This window comes from Taudactylus pleione, unplaced genomic scaffold (genome assembly GCF_031769625.1).
Source record: "Taudactylus pleione unplaced genomic scaffold, aTauple2 ptg000201l, whole genome shotgun sequence".
Taxonomy (NCBI): Eukaryota; Metazoa; Chordata; class Amphibia; order Anura; family Myobatrachidae; genus Taudactylus; species Taudactylus pleione.
The window spans coordinates 56,768,117-56,782,912 of NW_028284603.1; the positions used below are offsets into that span (position 1 = coordinate 56,768,117).

At 43.3% G+C, this 14,796-nt stretch overlaps 1 protein-coding gene across 24 annotated transcripts in view; it reads left to right on the forward strand.

Moving 5' to 3' along the window:
- LOC148518421 (sodium/calcium exchanger 1) overlaps positions 1-14,796 on the forward strand; it is a 369,187-nt gene that overhangs the window by 303,454 nt on the left and 50,937 nt on the right. For all 24 annotated transcript variants that reach the window (XM_088477623.1, XM_088477627.1, XM_088477628.1 and 21 more), the window contains one exon: positions 4,034-4,133. In XM_088477623.1, the coding sequence (XP_088333749.1) occupies positions 4,034-4,133 (100 nt within the window). The remainder of the gene's footprint in view (positions 1-4,033; positions 4,134-14,796) is intronic.

The following is a 14,796-nucleotide window of genomic DNA, read 5'->3' on the forward strand; positions in this document are numbered from 1 at the left end:
TTGAGGGGGACTCCCCATTTTTTGGGTATGTTCCTGCGCCCCCAGATGAGTGGGTGGCTCTCCCGAATCCTGTATGTTTCCTAGTGAAGTAGGCACAATGGGGAGATTATTAAAGGGAATAACGAGTCTGTATGAAGGGGGAGGGTGACATAAAGAGTTGGCCTGCCACCTTAAAGGTCTGCAGCATCGCTTCTCCAGAGAAAATGTTGGCAAGTATGTATTTTCCAAAGTAATACATATAATTTTTCGAACCTCTCTTTATAATTTAATTATTTCATTCCCCTTATTAATGAAGTTGCCAATCTCTGAGCCCTCTAGAGTTCTACTATGTCCTTCTTAAATGAGCTGCCTAAAGTAGTACCTCATACTCTTTATGAAACATCACACTACAGTGCTGCCACTCATCTCTCTCTAAACTAGTACTCTTGTCCTTTTTTATCACAGCTTTCCCTCAAAATGTCCCACTTATTGTGTATTTACAAACCTATATGCATGTGGTTATCTACAGTCAATGCAATCTTCAGATTAATGGCTCAGTTTGCCATATTGTTTTATCTTAGTTACCTAGTTACTATCTTGGTATATGTTGACAACCCTACCTAGCTTAGTTATATCAGCAAATGTTGACACTGTGCTTTGTAGGACCATCCCTGTGGTACACCACTAATAACGTACATGTTCATTGCATAGCTAGCCTCTGTCCATCTTTCAGCCACTTAGATAAAAATAGATAAAACTGGTATTTCTGTGTCTGAGCCACTAGTTTTATTGTCACCATTTATTTTGGGATAGTTACAGTCACCCATGGGCAAGATCACATCTCTGTTTGCTTTCCTTTCAGCTTGTGATACTAATTGGATGCCTGCACAATAATTATGCTAGGTGTCTGTTAATAAACCCAAGTCAGTACTTTACTGATCTCTCCATTTATATCTGCTTATAAGGACTCTACATTGTCATAATCTTGCCCGATATACTCCTATTAGTTATCTCTTAAGAATGTTTTTACATATACTCTAAACCTCTTCCCATAATATTTACTGCCATCTAGCCAAAGATCAATAATATTCACTACATCATAATTATCTTCCAACAAAATTCACTCTAGTTCTTCTATTTTATTTCAACGACACCTATTATTTCTTACCATACTGTTAATATTTATTTGACACCCCCACTTATAGTCACTCCTTGGCCATTTGCCCTGTTACGGTCTAAGCAATGCTTCTATCTTTACCCTCTCCCATTCCCTAATTATAAATCTCCTCCAGCCTTCTAGTTTTCTTCTCATTCAGCAAAGCAGGAGCCAGGGCCATATCTATGATGGGTGCAGGGTGAGCAGGGAACACCGCACACCCTGCACCCTGAGTCCCACGTCGGCGCGGTGGTCCGGTGCTGTAAAACGATTGGAAAATGGCCACGGCGGACATTTTCCCCTCGTTTGTGCATGCGCAGTACAGGAAAAATGGCCGCCATGGGCCATTTTCCCGGTGACCTGTGCATACATTATAGACTCTGGGCACACTCTAGTGGCCAGAGTCTATAACTCCGGCGCTGGCCGTGCACAGCTCAGTGCGCTGCCGGGCGGAGAGGAAGGGGCCCGTATCGTAGACTGCACACGGGCCCCCTCCTCTCTTGAAACGGCCCTGGCAGGACCCCATTGAGGAGCAGCCCAAGAGAATGTTGCCATGGGAGAAAAACTCAAACCCACCTTCTTACACCCAGTTCTCAGTATCTATTCACCTCCCTCAGTTCCCGCTGTCTGCGTCAGATGTAAGCACAGGTAGCATTTTAGAGAATGGGATGCGGTCATAAAACCGACAGTCGGGATGCTAGTGCTTAGAATCCTGGCGCCGGCATTCCGACGGTAAGTACTGGGGTTAGGCAGAGGGTTAGGGTTAGGTACTAGGGGGATGGTTAGATTAAGGGTGTGGGGGGAGGGGGTTAGGTTTAGGCACTAGGAGGGGATGGTAGGTTTAGGCAGTGGGAAGGGAGGGTTAGGGGTAGGGTAACAGGAAGAGGGTTAGGATGTCGGGATGCCGGTTTCGGGATTCTTACCGCCGGGATCCCGTACCCGACCCCAGAAAATAGCCTACTACTGTAACATCACAGCCTAACGCAGTAAAATTGGTTTTGAGACTTATTCTTCTATCTCTAATTTGTAATCACTACTGATCTGTACCAAAAATCTATTGGATAATAATAATGCCAAATCTAAGCACCCAAGAGGCGATAAACTGCTCAGTGTTCATCGTTCTGGCAACAGATTATCCTACTGTACATGTCCTCCTAATAATTGAGTCACCCACCACCAGCACCTGTCTGGCCTCCACTGCACATTGTTACTGGAGAAGTCATTCTATGGTAATTAAGTTCCTATTCTAATGTCATCTTATTTTAAAAGACGGCATAGTAAATTCTTTACTGCACAGATGTATTGATTTTATATTAAAAGTGAACAACTGCTCTAGAGTGTGTCACTGACATGTTTTTGCGTAAATTAGTTTAGCTACTAAATCTTTCATGGCAGTATATAAATAATTCACAGCTTTATGTGCTTTGTATACTGGAAGCATGGCAATCTATATTCATTTTAATTACCTAAAGTCACGTGACAACTCCTGCTATAAACATCTGAACGGTTTCTACAGAACTTCCATTGGTTCCATAACATTTGGTAGAATGGTAGGTGAACTTATACCGAAACACACTCACATGTAACTATATATTTTATTTAAATAAATTATTTATATACCGCACACATATTACGCAGCGATTTACAGAGACTATTTAGTAGGTAACATCATTCCCTGCTCTAGTGGAACTTACAATCTATATTCCCGGGCAATTAACCTAACAATATGTTTTGAGAGTGTGGGAGGAAACCGGAGCATCGGGAGGTAACTCACACACACACGGGTAGAACATACAAAGCCCACATAGAGAGGGCTGTGGTTGAAAATGAACCCACAACCCCACTGCTGTGAAACAGCAATGCTAATCACTGTGCTACCGTGTACTATTTTTATTATTTATATTTTTATGTTGCTCCAACATGTTGTGAAGAGTTGTGAAATGCAGAACATTTATACATGGTTTCATGCATACAGATCCGCAATCAGAGCTATATACACAGTATATATACAGTTTGGGGGTTCATATATTGTGTGTAGTATAATTACTATTGTGTGCACAATTATGAGCATTGATACAATTAGACAAAACATTCTGGTCATGGTTTGTAGAATCCTCAGGTTTTTAATAAGTTCCTATGCAATAGGTACAAATGCAGTGAGCACTGTCTAACCATGTTCCTGTGGCCTGTCACATTAATTAGATCTACTATACCAAAGTATTGTGTAAGTGCTTACTTATTATTATACCTCATTTGAAAAGCAAACAACAGAGAAGAGTGAATACGGTGCAGTGCAGGAAGACCGTTGCACAAAGAGCTTCCCATTGAAATTATTATTATTATTATTTTTCTGGTTTACTGTCAAAAGTTTCCTTATTATTATGTCACTATAAACCATCCATCCATCGACTGAAATAGAACAGTGCCACCCACTGGCACAACCATGTAACTGTTAAAAAAGTAATGTTTATAAAATATATATTTTAAAGTACCAATATTATTGTTTTATTTAGTTAAATAAGAATGTGCAAATAATATAAATACATAAATTGTTATAATTTGTTCACTTGACAACATATCACCTTGCAGAAATGATTTCTTTATTTTCAAATCGGTAATATAACAGCACAATAGCTGCTCATCATGACAGTGTCTACAGCTATTTTCCATTATCCTCAATATATTCATCATGTACTCTCCATACATGGCTGAATTGGATGTCCAATATAATAGGATAACATATTTGCATTTTAAAACTATATTACCAAGATCTATTCTGCCATGATACCTAAACATAACAGCTATTATGCACCTGCCAAATGGGCAATATGTTACATATAGTTAGAGCTAACCATAATTGAGTCATTATAACGATTCCCTTCTCTCCTGTCTCTGCAGAGCACTGTGGACAAACTTATTAAAAAGACAAATCTTGCTCTAGTGGTTGGGACAAACAGCTGGAGGGAGCAATTCATTGAGGCCATTACAGTTAGTGCTGGTAAGTTCACACATTGCATGCTTACTTCTGTCCTCACTATGCCAAGTAATGAATTGGAGGTGATCTAAAAACTGGAAATTACTGTACATATCTTTCTTATGATTGTTGCGAATGGTTTTAGTATCTAGTTATAGGACAAGGTTTGTGCTGACTCCAGAGATCATATTATCATAAGTTACAAAGATATGTCTCATTAAGAATCGGATCCACAAAATTAATGTTCACAAATGATTTGTTAAATGTTTGAAATTAAAGACTCTATTCAGGGTTGGATGAAAACATAATCGCAAAATGCGTCCAAAAGAAAAAGGTGCAGTTTGTGACCTATTCTGAGTTTTCTGTAGACACAAGATGCGACCAACTCTGAATTGGCAGCAATTCCTCCTCCCTCCCCTGCGAGTAACAGGAGCGGATGCATCAGGAACACGATTTGTGAAGTGATGCACTACTGAAAGCACGCAATGTTATTCATAATTCATACTCCACTAATGACTGAGGGTCTGATTCAGCAAAGAACGCAAATGAGAGAATGCATGCACTCGTCTGATGTTTTTGCACTGCGCATGCAAATGCATCATACTGCGCGTGCGCGAACTAGCCAGTACGATCGGGTAAGGGTATGCAGACTACAAGCAGTGTGTACGCAGACCCTTCCAAAATTGATTGACAGGAAGTGCTGTTTGCGGGTAGTGATGGGGGGTGGTCATGCGAACGCAGGCGTGCCTGTGCGTTGGGACGCCATTATAGGGGCGTGAATAATTAAGGCAGTGCGGCGGCATACGCAGTCACGTGACTGGATGCACGCAGGAAGTGGCCAAAATCGTGCACGACATCAGGTCTACCTCTATTGTACGTATGGTTCCAATGGTTCTCGATGTTACCGATGTTTCCGCTGTCTTGCGGACTACTCAGGCTTTGAGTAAAGGGAAGTGGGCGGCATTGTGTAGTGATGGGAGTCTGCATCTTATGCTGCGGTTGCCGTGCGTATGCATTGATTAGCTAATACACGCAGTGGCCGAGTGCGTGCGCACACTTGCTTTCCTTGCTGAATCAGGCCCTGAGTCCTGCTATTATTATTGTGGCTGTAAGATATTATTTTATACTTTTAAAAGGGTGTGAGCTTCAGAAACACCATCAGATATTCAGTTATTCAGCTAAATCATCGTGTTGTGTAGGTGCTCTTTGGGGTACAAAGTATTTAATGCTGGGTGTGTGGAAGTCCAGGGTAAATTTTTAATCATTAAGGTTTCCATTTAACAAGAATTGGTGATAGTAAATCTTCTGTCCCTGCTATTTACCATTAACACTTTGCCAGGATGCTGGCATGGCAGTGATAAGGCTGAAATGACCACGTCACGTGAAGGGAAATGTGCGTGCTTGCACTGGCTTGTACAGTAAAGTTAATAAAATGTTTTTGAAAAAAAAAATGTATTAATTAATTAGGTTTGCTTTATTTAAATCAATACTATCATTGCCCTTATTACTCTCACCATCTAAAGATGGAAATAGTGGTAAGTGGATTACAGCAATACAAGTACTGTTGCTATTGTTCTTAAATAGGTAACATGGGGAGGTAGCAATCTATGATTACAATTGGTAAGATAGGGCTTGTCCCTATGAGGAATAGACCCCTGAATCTCTATTAACACCTAGGGGGTATATATACTAATGTGAGAGTTTTTAGAAATGGAGATGTTGCACATAATAACCAATCAGATCATACCTAACATGTAACTAGCACCTTCTAGAAGATAATAGCTAGAATCTGATTGGTTGCTATGGGCAACATCTCCACTTTTAAAAACTGTCACTTTAGTAAATATACCCCTAGGGTCTGATCAGAGACACACACAATGCTGATGTACAGTGCGCTCAAAAGCGCAGTTGGAATGGAGACATATGGTATCAGAAATATATTGGGAAAGTGCTGGGCATTCCTGGGAGGTGGTTATTCAGACACACGGAGATGGTCCGTCTTATGGGAGTCTTATGGGAGCGTTGCGGGCATGTCACTCCTATACAGATGCTTCATTGCTCACAATGGTGGCCCTTGCTGGTGCAACGATGGTGGCGTTTAAATATGACCCTGTCTGTGTTACAGCATCTACAAATGCTGACAGTGGGCGTCTCTGTCCTTGCACAGTCAGACGCACGGATGTATACCAGGGCGAAGGGATTTGTAGTGTCATTAGCATAAAGTCACAGACAGACGACCATGAATATATGCTGCCGTGTCTACATCCACTTCTGATTCAGGCCTCTAATGCAGTGAACATTTTCATTTACCGCTTGAAAATATCTGCGGAAGGGATTTGTGAGGGAGAGAACTCACTTGAAATCACATTGGGCCTGAGTCAGAGATGAACTCTAATGCTGCTGCCGCTGCGTCTTTGTATGCAGCTGTTTTGTGAAAATTTGCAAATGTTGCACCCGATTGGAGATGTATTGAGCAACTTTGCAAACTCAATCATCTGTGTACAAAGCAACATCTGCATGGTCCCAGAACTAAGATGCTGGAGCTAAATTTCTTGCATACGGGATCACAGACACAGGGTGTCACACCCCCCCCCCCTCTTCCCCGAAATGGCTGTGACATGCCCAGATCCAGGTTACAGATAAGGCAGTACAGGCAGAACTATTACATTTCCTGTTCCCTAGCCCAGCCTCAGAGGGCAAGCCGTTTCTTCCGATTTGGGGAGAACCGCAGTAGAGAAGAGGCAGTGGTATAGAAAAGGTAATACAACTTACACAGCAGCTCCTTCCTGCTGTAGTGCACTATGGTTGTGGAGGAACCCCAGGGGTCTCTCAACAACCATAAATCCCTTCCTGCTCAGGGCAGAGGAGCATGTGCTGATCCCTGATTGGTAGAGCACAGCTAATGCTCCTTTGACCCATGTAGGGGCGAGGCTACACCAGATTGTGCCGTGGCTGCAGCAGTCAGGGAGAGGGGGGAGCTGCAGCAAGGTAGGAGAGAAACACATTTTTGTGTGTTCCAGTCTGTCTGGCTGTATGACCCCCGTGTACATGCATTCCTACCGACTGTCCTGCTTTTGGCGCAAATATTGGACTGTCCTGCTATCCCACCTGCGAGCTGTAGTGTCCTGCGGTGTGGGAAAGATCACTCTGAATGCTGCACTGCTTAGCAGAGCAGAGCAGAGAAGCGGGTGAATAGATGCCGTGCACATGCACACAGCATCTCATCACTGTGAGTGAGGAAACGGGGGGGGGGGGGGATTTCAGGCTAGCTAGTGTATTATGAGGCCACACCCCTTTACCGATAAGCCACACCCAATTTTCAGTCATGCGCCTGAGGCTCACGGAAGTCTGCTACGTTAACTTACAAATGTTGGGAGGTATGTATATGGGGTTGGGTATAAAATCCCAGTTGTTGGGATGCAGCTGGTCAGAATACCGACAGTGGCATCCCGACAGCCAGAATCCCGACACACACAGGAACGAACAGTAAGTGCTTTCCTAACCCCTAACCATCCCTCCCTATTGCCTAATCCTTAACCCCCCCTCCTAGTGCCTAAGCCTAACCTCCTTTTCCCAGCACGTAAACCTAACACCCCACCCTTGTGCCTAGACCTAACCTCCCCTTCCCCGCATCCTAATCATAATACTCCCTACTTGGTGCCTAAACCTCCCCCTAGTGCCTAACCCTAACCCCGCACCCTAACCCTCCCCCTAGTACCTAACCCTAAACCCGCACCCTAACTCTAACTTCCCACTAACAGTCCGATACTTAACTTCAGGATGCCGACAGCCGGGATCCCGACCTGTCGAGATTTAGGCGCCGGTATTTAGACCGTCGGCATCCCGCATGCCTGGATGCCGACTACATCTGTATACTACTGTATATGTAACCCTCTCTGTATGTGTGTGTTTGCTTATGTAATCCACTGTCTCTGACCCTGTGTTAGGTAACAGTGGACTATCGCAACACATAGAAAATGCACCAATATTTTAAAGCAGAAAAACAAATGTTAGATCTATTCAAGAAACCAGTGTTGATGTAAAAAAAAAAGCTCATAATGAGGTGAAGGAAAGGTCTTCAATTCTTATACTATGTCAATTAGATCCACATATTGCTTTTATAATATATTTTATTGTATTATATGATTTTTCTTTACCTTAGTCTGAACTTTTTATTATAATAAATTGTATATATGTTTATACCAACACTGGTTTCTGTACTAGATTTAATTTATTTGCATTTATTTTTAACACGTTCTGACCATTGCCATGTTCTCCCCTTTCCTCTCTAGTTTATAAGAGATGAAGAATCTCTTGCACCATGCATACATACTGTATGTAACCCCCATTTACTCTATAGGGACACCAGGTTACTAAGATCCATGTAATCTATTTTTACTCACCCTTAAACTCTTGTTAAGTGGTGTACCTATCAGTGCCTCCACCCAAGTATTGGTAGACAGTCAGGGCCTACTTGGGAAAACCCTAATATGTAAATGTAAGAATGAGTAATACCGGTAGGTAGACTTTAAGTTTAATATAGATGATTATCAACCTCAAGTCATAAACAAGCTATAACAACTATTAATTACCTACATCACCATATACCCGGGTATTAGGTGTTTACATACAATAAAAGATAAATTAATACCAAAGAAAAACCTGGCGCTAATACTATACTTAATCACGATTGTAATGGTTTCCCAAAGTTTTCAGGCCAGCAGCAAAAGAGTCAATGTGCTTGTGATTGCACATATATAAATACACCTAAAAATGAGGTGTTACACAAAGAGACACTTGGAAAACACCCTTGCGCTACTATAAAAAAGATGAATGAATGGTAAAAAATGTTATACTGTATATAAATATAAACACATTAATCATCTCATATATAATCTAATTGCTGACCAGCCAACAGAAATAACAAATTTAGCATTACATACAGAAAACTCCATGGAATCAATAAAAAATAATAAATGATACAACATTAAATATTTACAATGAGTACTAATTCTAGTTCCAAACTATTGTTACAGTTGAAGGATGTGAATATATTAGTCAAATGTCTCAATAGTAAATAAGTTCTGTGTCCACACCCAATTTGCAGTCCTTAGTGTAATTAGTATGCCCTCTATTGAAAGAGTATATGCAAAATCTCTCATCTGGTATACTATGCTACCGCAGTTAATCAAGATGTAGTTGTCCGTTAAATTGGCTCCATATTATCCAAACAAATTTATATAGACGTAAGGTAACTGTGACAGCCAAAACATGCACGACAGCCAGCACTCCTCCACAGGAGATCCAAACTGCATCTCTAAGGTGATCGTAAGAGACAGGGGAGGGAGGGAGATATGATAACTCCACCAGCAGGTTAAAGGTAATGTTGCGATCTCAACCTCGACCATGTGGGCTGTTTGTATCCAAAAGTTGCAATTTATGCACCTTGCTCCGGAGCTCTAGAAGTCAGCGGCAAGCGGGTGGATGTCACAGACTATATCCTGGGGCTTCCAAAACGAAGAAACACTGACGCGTTTCGCACCTTCAATGGGGGCTTTTTCAAAGAGTCGTTCTATATGTAATGCTAAATTTGTTATTTTTGTTGGCCGGTCAGCAAATTAGATTATATGTGAGATAATTAATGTGTTTATATTTATATATAAAAATAATTTTATTTATAACAAATTGTACCATTCTTCATTCATCTTTTTTATATTAGCGCAAGGGTGTTTTCCAAATAAAAGATAAATGTTACAACAAGCTCACTTCCAGTGTCAGTTATAGTGACACATGTAAACATACATAACAAATACATATACATTACTATATCTACTGGCTACATTTTGTTACTAATGTGTTTCCAAATATAATTACATTATAACTGTAGCATTTATTCACAGTCTTCCTCATGTGGGTCAAACTAACTCCTTCATGTGAAATAGCTGCTATTTACTCATCTAGTTTGTAGCAGCCATAACATGTTCTAACTCACAGCCTGCCCCTGACTGACTGCACTTGCACATAACTTTCCGATCAGTTTGCAGAATGAACACATATACATGTGATTTTATATATAGCAATTTATGTACATTTTCTCTCTAGTGTAGTGCACCACTTCCAAAGCTCATTTATGCTGTATCCTTGCATGCAGTTACTATTATCTCAATGTGTCATCTGAATAGTCGTCCTCTCATGGATGAATATATCTCCAGGTGTTATTAGTAGCTACAGTATTCCCTGCCAGAACGCCCTCCAAGCTGGTATCTAGGCTTCCCAAACGTTCTATACCTCCCCTATTTCTTTACTCAATAGGGCAAATATAGTAATGTAGTGAGCTCTGTAGATACCATAGGACTTGTTAATACAAATATCTAGGTATGTGTCCCTCCTAACAGTATAGTCCTCCCTCCTGACTGAAACTATGAATGGTCCTGGAGTGGGATATAACCAGTAATCTGCCTAAAATCCTCTGCTGTCACTTTATCACTACCTCCTTCATACTGCTGTCACTTCTGAGGGTTAGACTTTCACCATGCCAGCCACTCCAGGGATTAGCCCATATGACAGTCTGTGTGCTTACAGCATGCTGTCTAGCCCCTCCTCTGCTGCTACACACAGCTCAGGGACGTATCTATAATGGGTGCAGGGTGTGTGGGTCCAGGGGGGCCCCACACAGCACACCCTGCACCCATAGTATTACTCACCTCTCCAGAGTCCCACATCGGTGCGGGGGTCTGCACTGTAAAAACGACTGGAAGATGGCCACCACGACCATTTTCCCGGTGACCGGCGCATACTCTATTGACTCTGGGTGCACTCTAAATGTCCAGAGTTTATAACTCCGGCGCTGGCCGCGCACAGCTCAGTGCGCTGCCGGCCGCCGGACAGAGAGGAGTGGGCCCGTGTCGGAAACTGCACACGGGCCCCCTCCTCTCTAGAAACGCCCCTGACATGGCTCCACTGATGCTGCACCGCCCCGCTGCGGCTTCCCTGTCAGCTTACCACGAACCACCAGCAGCCCTCTCTCACCGGGTCTCCGCCGCCACCGATGGCCCGGCATGTCCCGTCTCCACTGACACAGCTCCACAGCTGTGCAGATTTGCGCGGCTCTGTGTCTTCTGGGCCTGCCTGGTGCTCAGCTACTGCGCCAACCGATGGGACCACCGCCGTCGGGACCTCATCCTTTCCCAGCCTGCAGCGATGTTTCGCCCCCAGTCAGAGGTAGACTTCCTCCGGTGATTGCCGACGATGATGCCTCCTCTACGGCTCCACCCCCCTGCTCCAGGCAGCCTACTATGGCTTTGCTGCCCAGGCCACAGGGAGGTGGGCACCCAAGGAGGGGAACTCCAGACTAACTGTCAGCTACTGCTGACAGCTGTTATATCCCTCTCTCTAACCGGACCCTCTTTTCCTGACAGGAACCAATTCACTCCTACATGTATCACTCCACACATTCCTCTACAGTGCATGTGCATCCCATACACTGGGGCATACTTTTACCTAAAGAGGGTATTAATACATATTATACACGTTATAGAAACATACATTAATTTATACACAAGTCACTTCAATAAACAATATAGTTAAATAAATTAACATATTTCTGTATACATAGTTTTACCTCACAAATTGTACATACATTAAATATATATATATATATATATATATATATTATATTTTACCTCTGAATATTGTCAATAATGCAATATTTCTTTTAACCCTTAACCAGGGTTACACATTGTAGCTTGTATTTATTGTATGTATAGCACTTTACTAACAGCACAGACGGTGTAATGGTTAGCGTTACCGCCTCACAGCACTGAGGTCGTGGGTTCGATTCCCACCACGGACTGTGTGGAGTTTGTATATTCTCCCTGTGCTTGCGTGGGTTTCCTCCAGGTACTCCGGTTTCCTCCCACACTCCAAAAATATACTGGTAGGTTAATTGGCTCCAAAAAAAACCCCATAAAAATTAATCCTAGTGTGAGCGTGTGATAGGGAATATAGATTGTAAGCTCCACTGGGGCAGGGACTGATGTGAATGGCCAAATATTCTCTGTAAAGCGCTGTGGAATATGTGTGCGCTATATAAATAACTGGTAATAAATAAATAATATATAGTAATTAGTACAGTACAGCCATGGGCTGGACATGCCTGCGCCACTTTACGTTACCTCCCCCACAAGGTCCCTGACTGTCAGTCACACTGCGAGTAACAAGTCCCTGTGTACGACTACGGTAATGTACCGTGACACATGCACACTGCAACTTAGATGCATGCGCACCGGCGCACCTCTGGGACTCCCAGGTGCGGGCGCAGTGCGCCTGACAGGCGCCTGTTACAAAATCGTCATTAGCACCTAATTAACTCAATTCTAACGCTCTTAAAGTGATCAGTGGCCTTCATTAGGATGTACAAAGAGAGAAAATGGAAATATGGAAATCTGATTCACAAAACCACATTTATTAACCTAAAAGCAAGTAAAACAAAAAATACTACATTTTAAGAGGCCAACCTGGACAAATCTACATATTTTCGCTAAATACCCACAACCTTTGTAATTTTCATTCATAAAATTAACAATATACTAGGGGTGTGCACCGGCCACTTTTCGTGTTTTGTGTTTTGGTTTTGGATCTGGATCTTTCTTCGTGTTTTAGATCTGGATTGGTTTTGCCAAAACCACCCTTCCGTGTTTTGGGTTCTGGGTTTTGTGTTTTGGATCTGTATTTTTTTTAAAAAAAGCATAAAAACAGCTAAAATCACAGAATTTGTAGGTTTTTCTGCTCCTATGCTATTATTAACCTCAATAACCTTAATTTCCACTCATTTCCAGTCTATTCTGAACACCTCACACCTCACAATAGTGTTTTTATGTCCAAAAGGTTGCACCGAGGTAGCTGGATGACTATGCTAAGCGACACGAGTGGGCGGCACAAACACGTGACCCATCTAGGAGTGACACTGCAGTGGCAGACAGGATGGCAGTTAGAAAAACTAGGCCCCAAACTACATAATGCAAAGAAAAAAAAGAGGTGCAAGATGGAATTGTCCTTGGGCCCTCCCGCCCACCCTTATGTTGTATAAACAGGACATGCACACTTTAACAAATCAATCATTTCAGCGCCAGGGTCTGCCACACAACTGTGGCTGAAATTATTGGTTCGTTTGGGCCCCCACAAAACAAGCTGGCAATTAATGTGTCCCTGCACAAACTGGCTCTACGGAGGCAAGATGTCATCCTCATCCTCCTCATCCACCGATTCCTCACCCTCTTCAGTGTGTACATCCTCATCCTCACAAAGTATTAACTGGTCTCCCTGGAAGAGCTGACAATTCATTTTGATGAACATCATCTTCTCCACATTCTGTGGAAGCAACCTCCTACGCCTTTCGCTGACAAGGTTCCCGGCTGCACTAAACACTCTTTCGGAGTACACACTGGAGGGGGGGCAACTCAGGTAAAATAGAGCCAGTTTGTACAGGGGCCTCCAAATTGCCTCTTTTTCCTGCCAGTACAGGTATGGACTGTCTGACATGCCTACTTGGATGCTGTCACCGATGTAATCCTCCACCATTCTGTCAATGGTGACAGTATCATATGCAGTGACAGTAGACATGTCAGAAATTGTTGCCAGGTCCTTCAGTTCGGACCAGATGTCCAAACTTGGTCCTGCCTGCCCTGCATCACCGCCAGCGGGTTGCTTAGGATACCTAAGTTTTTTCCTGGCAGCCCCAGTTGCGGGAGAAAATGAAGAAGGAGCCGTTGACGTGTCACGTTCCGCTTCAGCTGACAGTGTGTTCACCAGCAGGTCTTTGCACCTCTGCAGGCTTGTGTCGGCCGGAAAGAGAGACACCACATAGGCTTTAAAACTAGGATCGAGCACGGTGGCCAAAATGTAGTGGTCTGATTTCAACAGATTGACCACCCTGGAATCCTGGCAAAGCGAATGAAGGGCTTCATCCACAAGTCCCACATGCCGAGCGGAATCGCTCCGTCTTAGCTCCTCCTTCACTTTCTCCAGCTGCTTCTGCAAAAGCCTGATGAGGGGAATGACGTGACTCAAGCTGACAGTGTCTGAACTGACTTCACGTGTGGCAAGTTCGAAGGGCTGGAGAACCTTGCACAACACGGAAATCATTCTCCACTGCGCTTGAGTCAGGTGCATACCCCCTCCTTTGCCTATGTCATAGGTGGATGTATAGGCTTGTATGGCCTTTTGCTGCTCCTCCATCCTCTGAAGCATATAGAGGGTTGAGTTCCACCGCGTCACAACCTCTTGCTTCAGGTGATGGCGGGGCAGGTTCAAGAGTGTTTGCTGGCGCTCCAGTCTTCGGCACGCAGTCGCTGAATGGTGAAAGTGGCCAGAAATTTTTCGGGCCACCCAAAGCGTCTCCTGCACGCCCCTGTCGCTTTTCAGAAAATTCTGCACCACCAAGTTTATTGTGTGAGCAAAACATGGGACGTGCTGGAATTTGCCCAGATGTAATGCCCGCACAATATTGGTGGCGTTGTCAGATATCACAAATCCCCAGGAGAGTCTAAGTGGGGTAAGCCACTGGGCGATGATTTCCCTCAGTTTCTCTAAGAGGTTGTCGGCGGTGTGCCTCTTACTGAAACCGGTGATACACAGCGTAGCCTGCCTTGTAACGAGCTGGCGTTTCTGAGATGCTGCTACTGGTGAC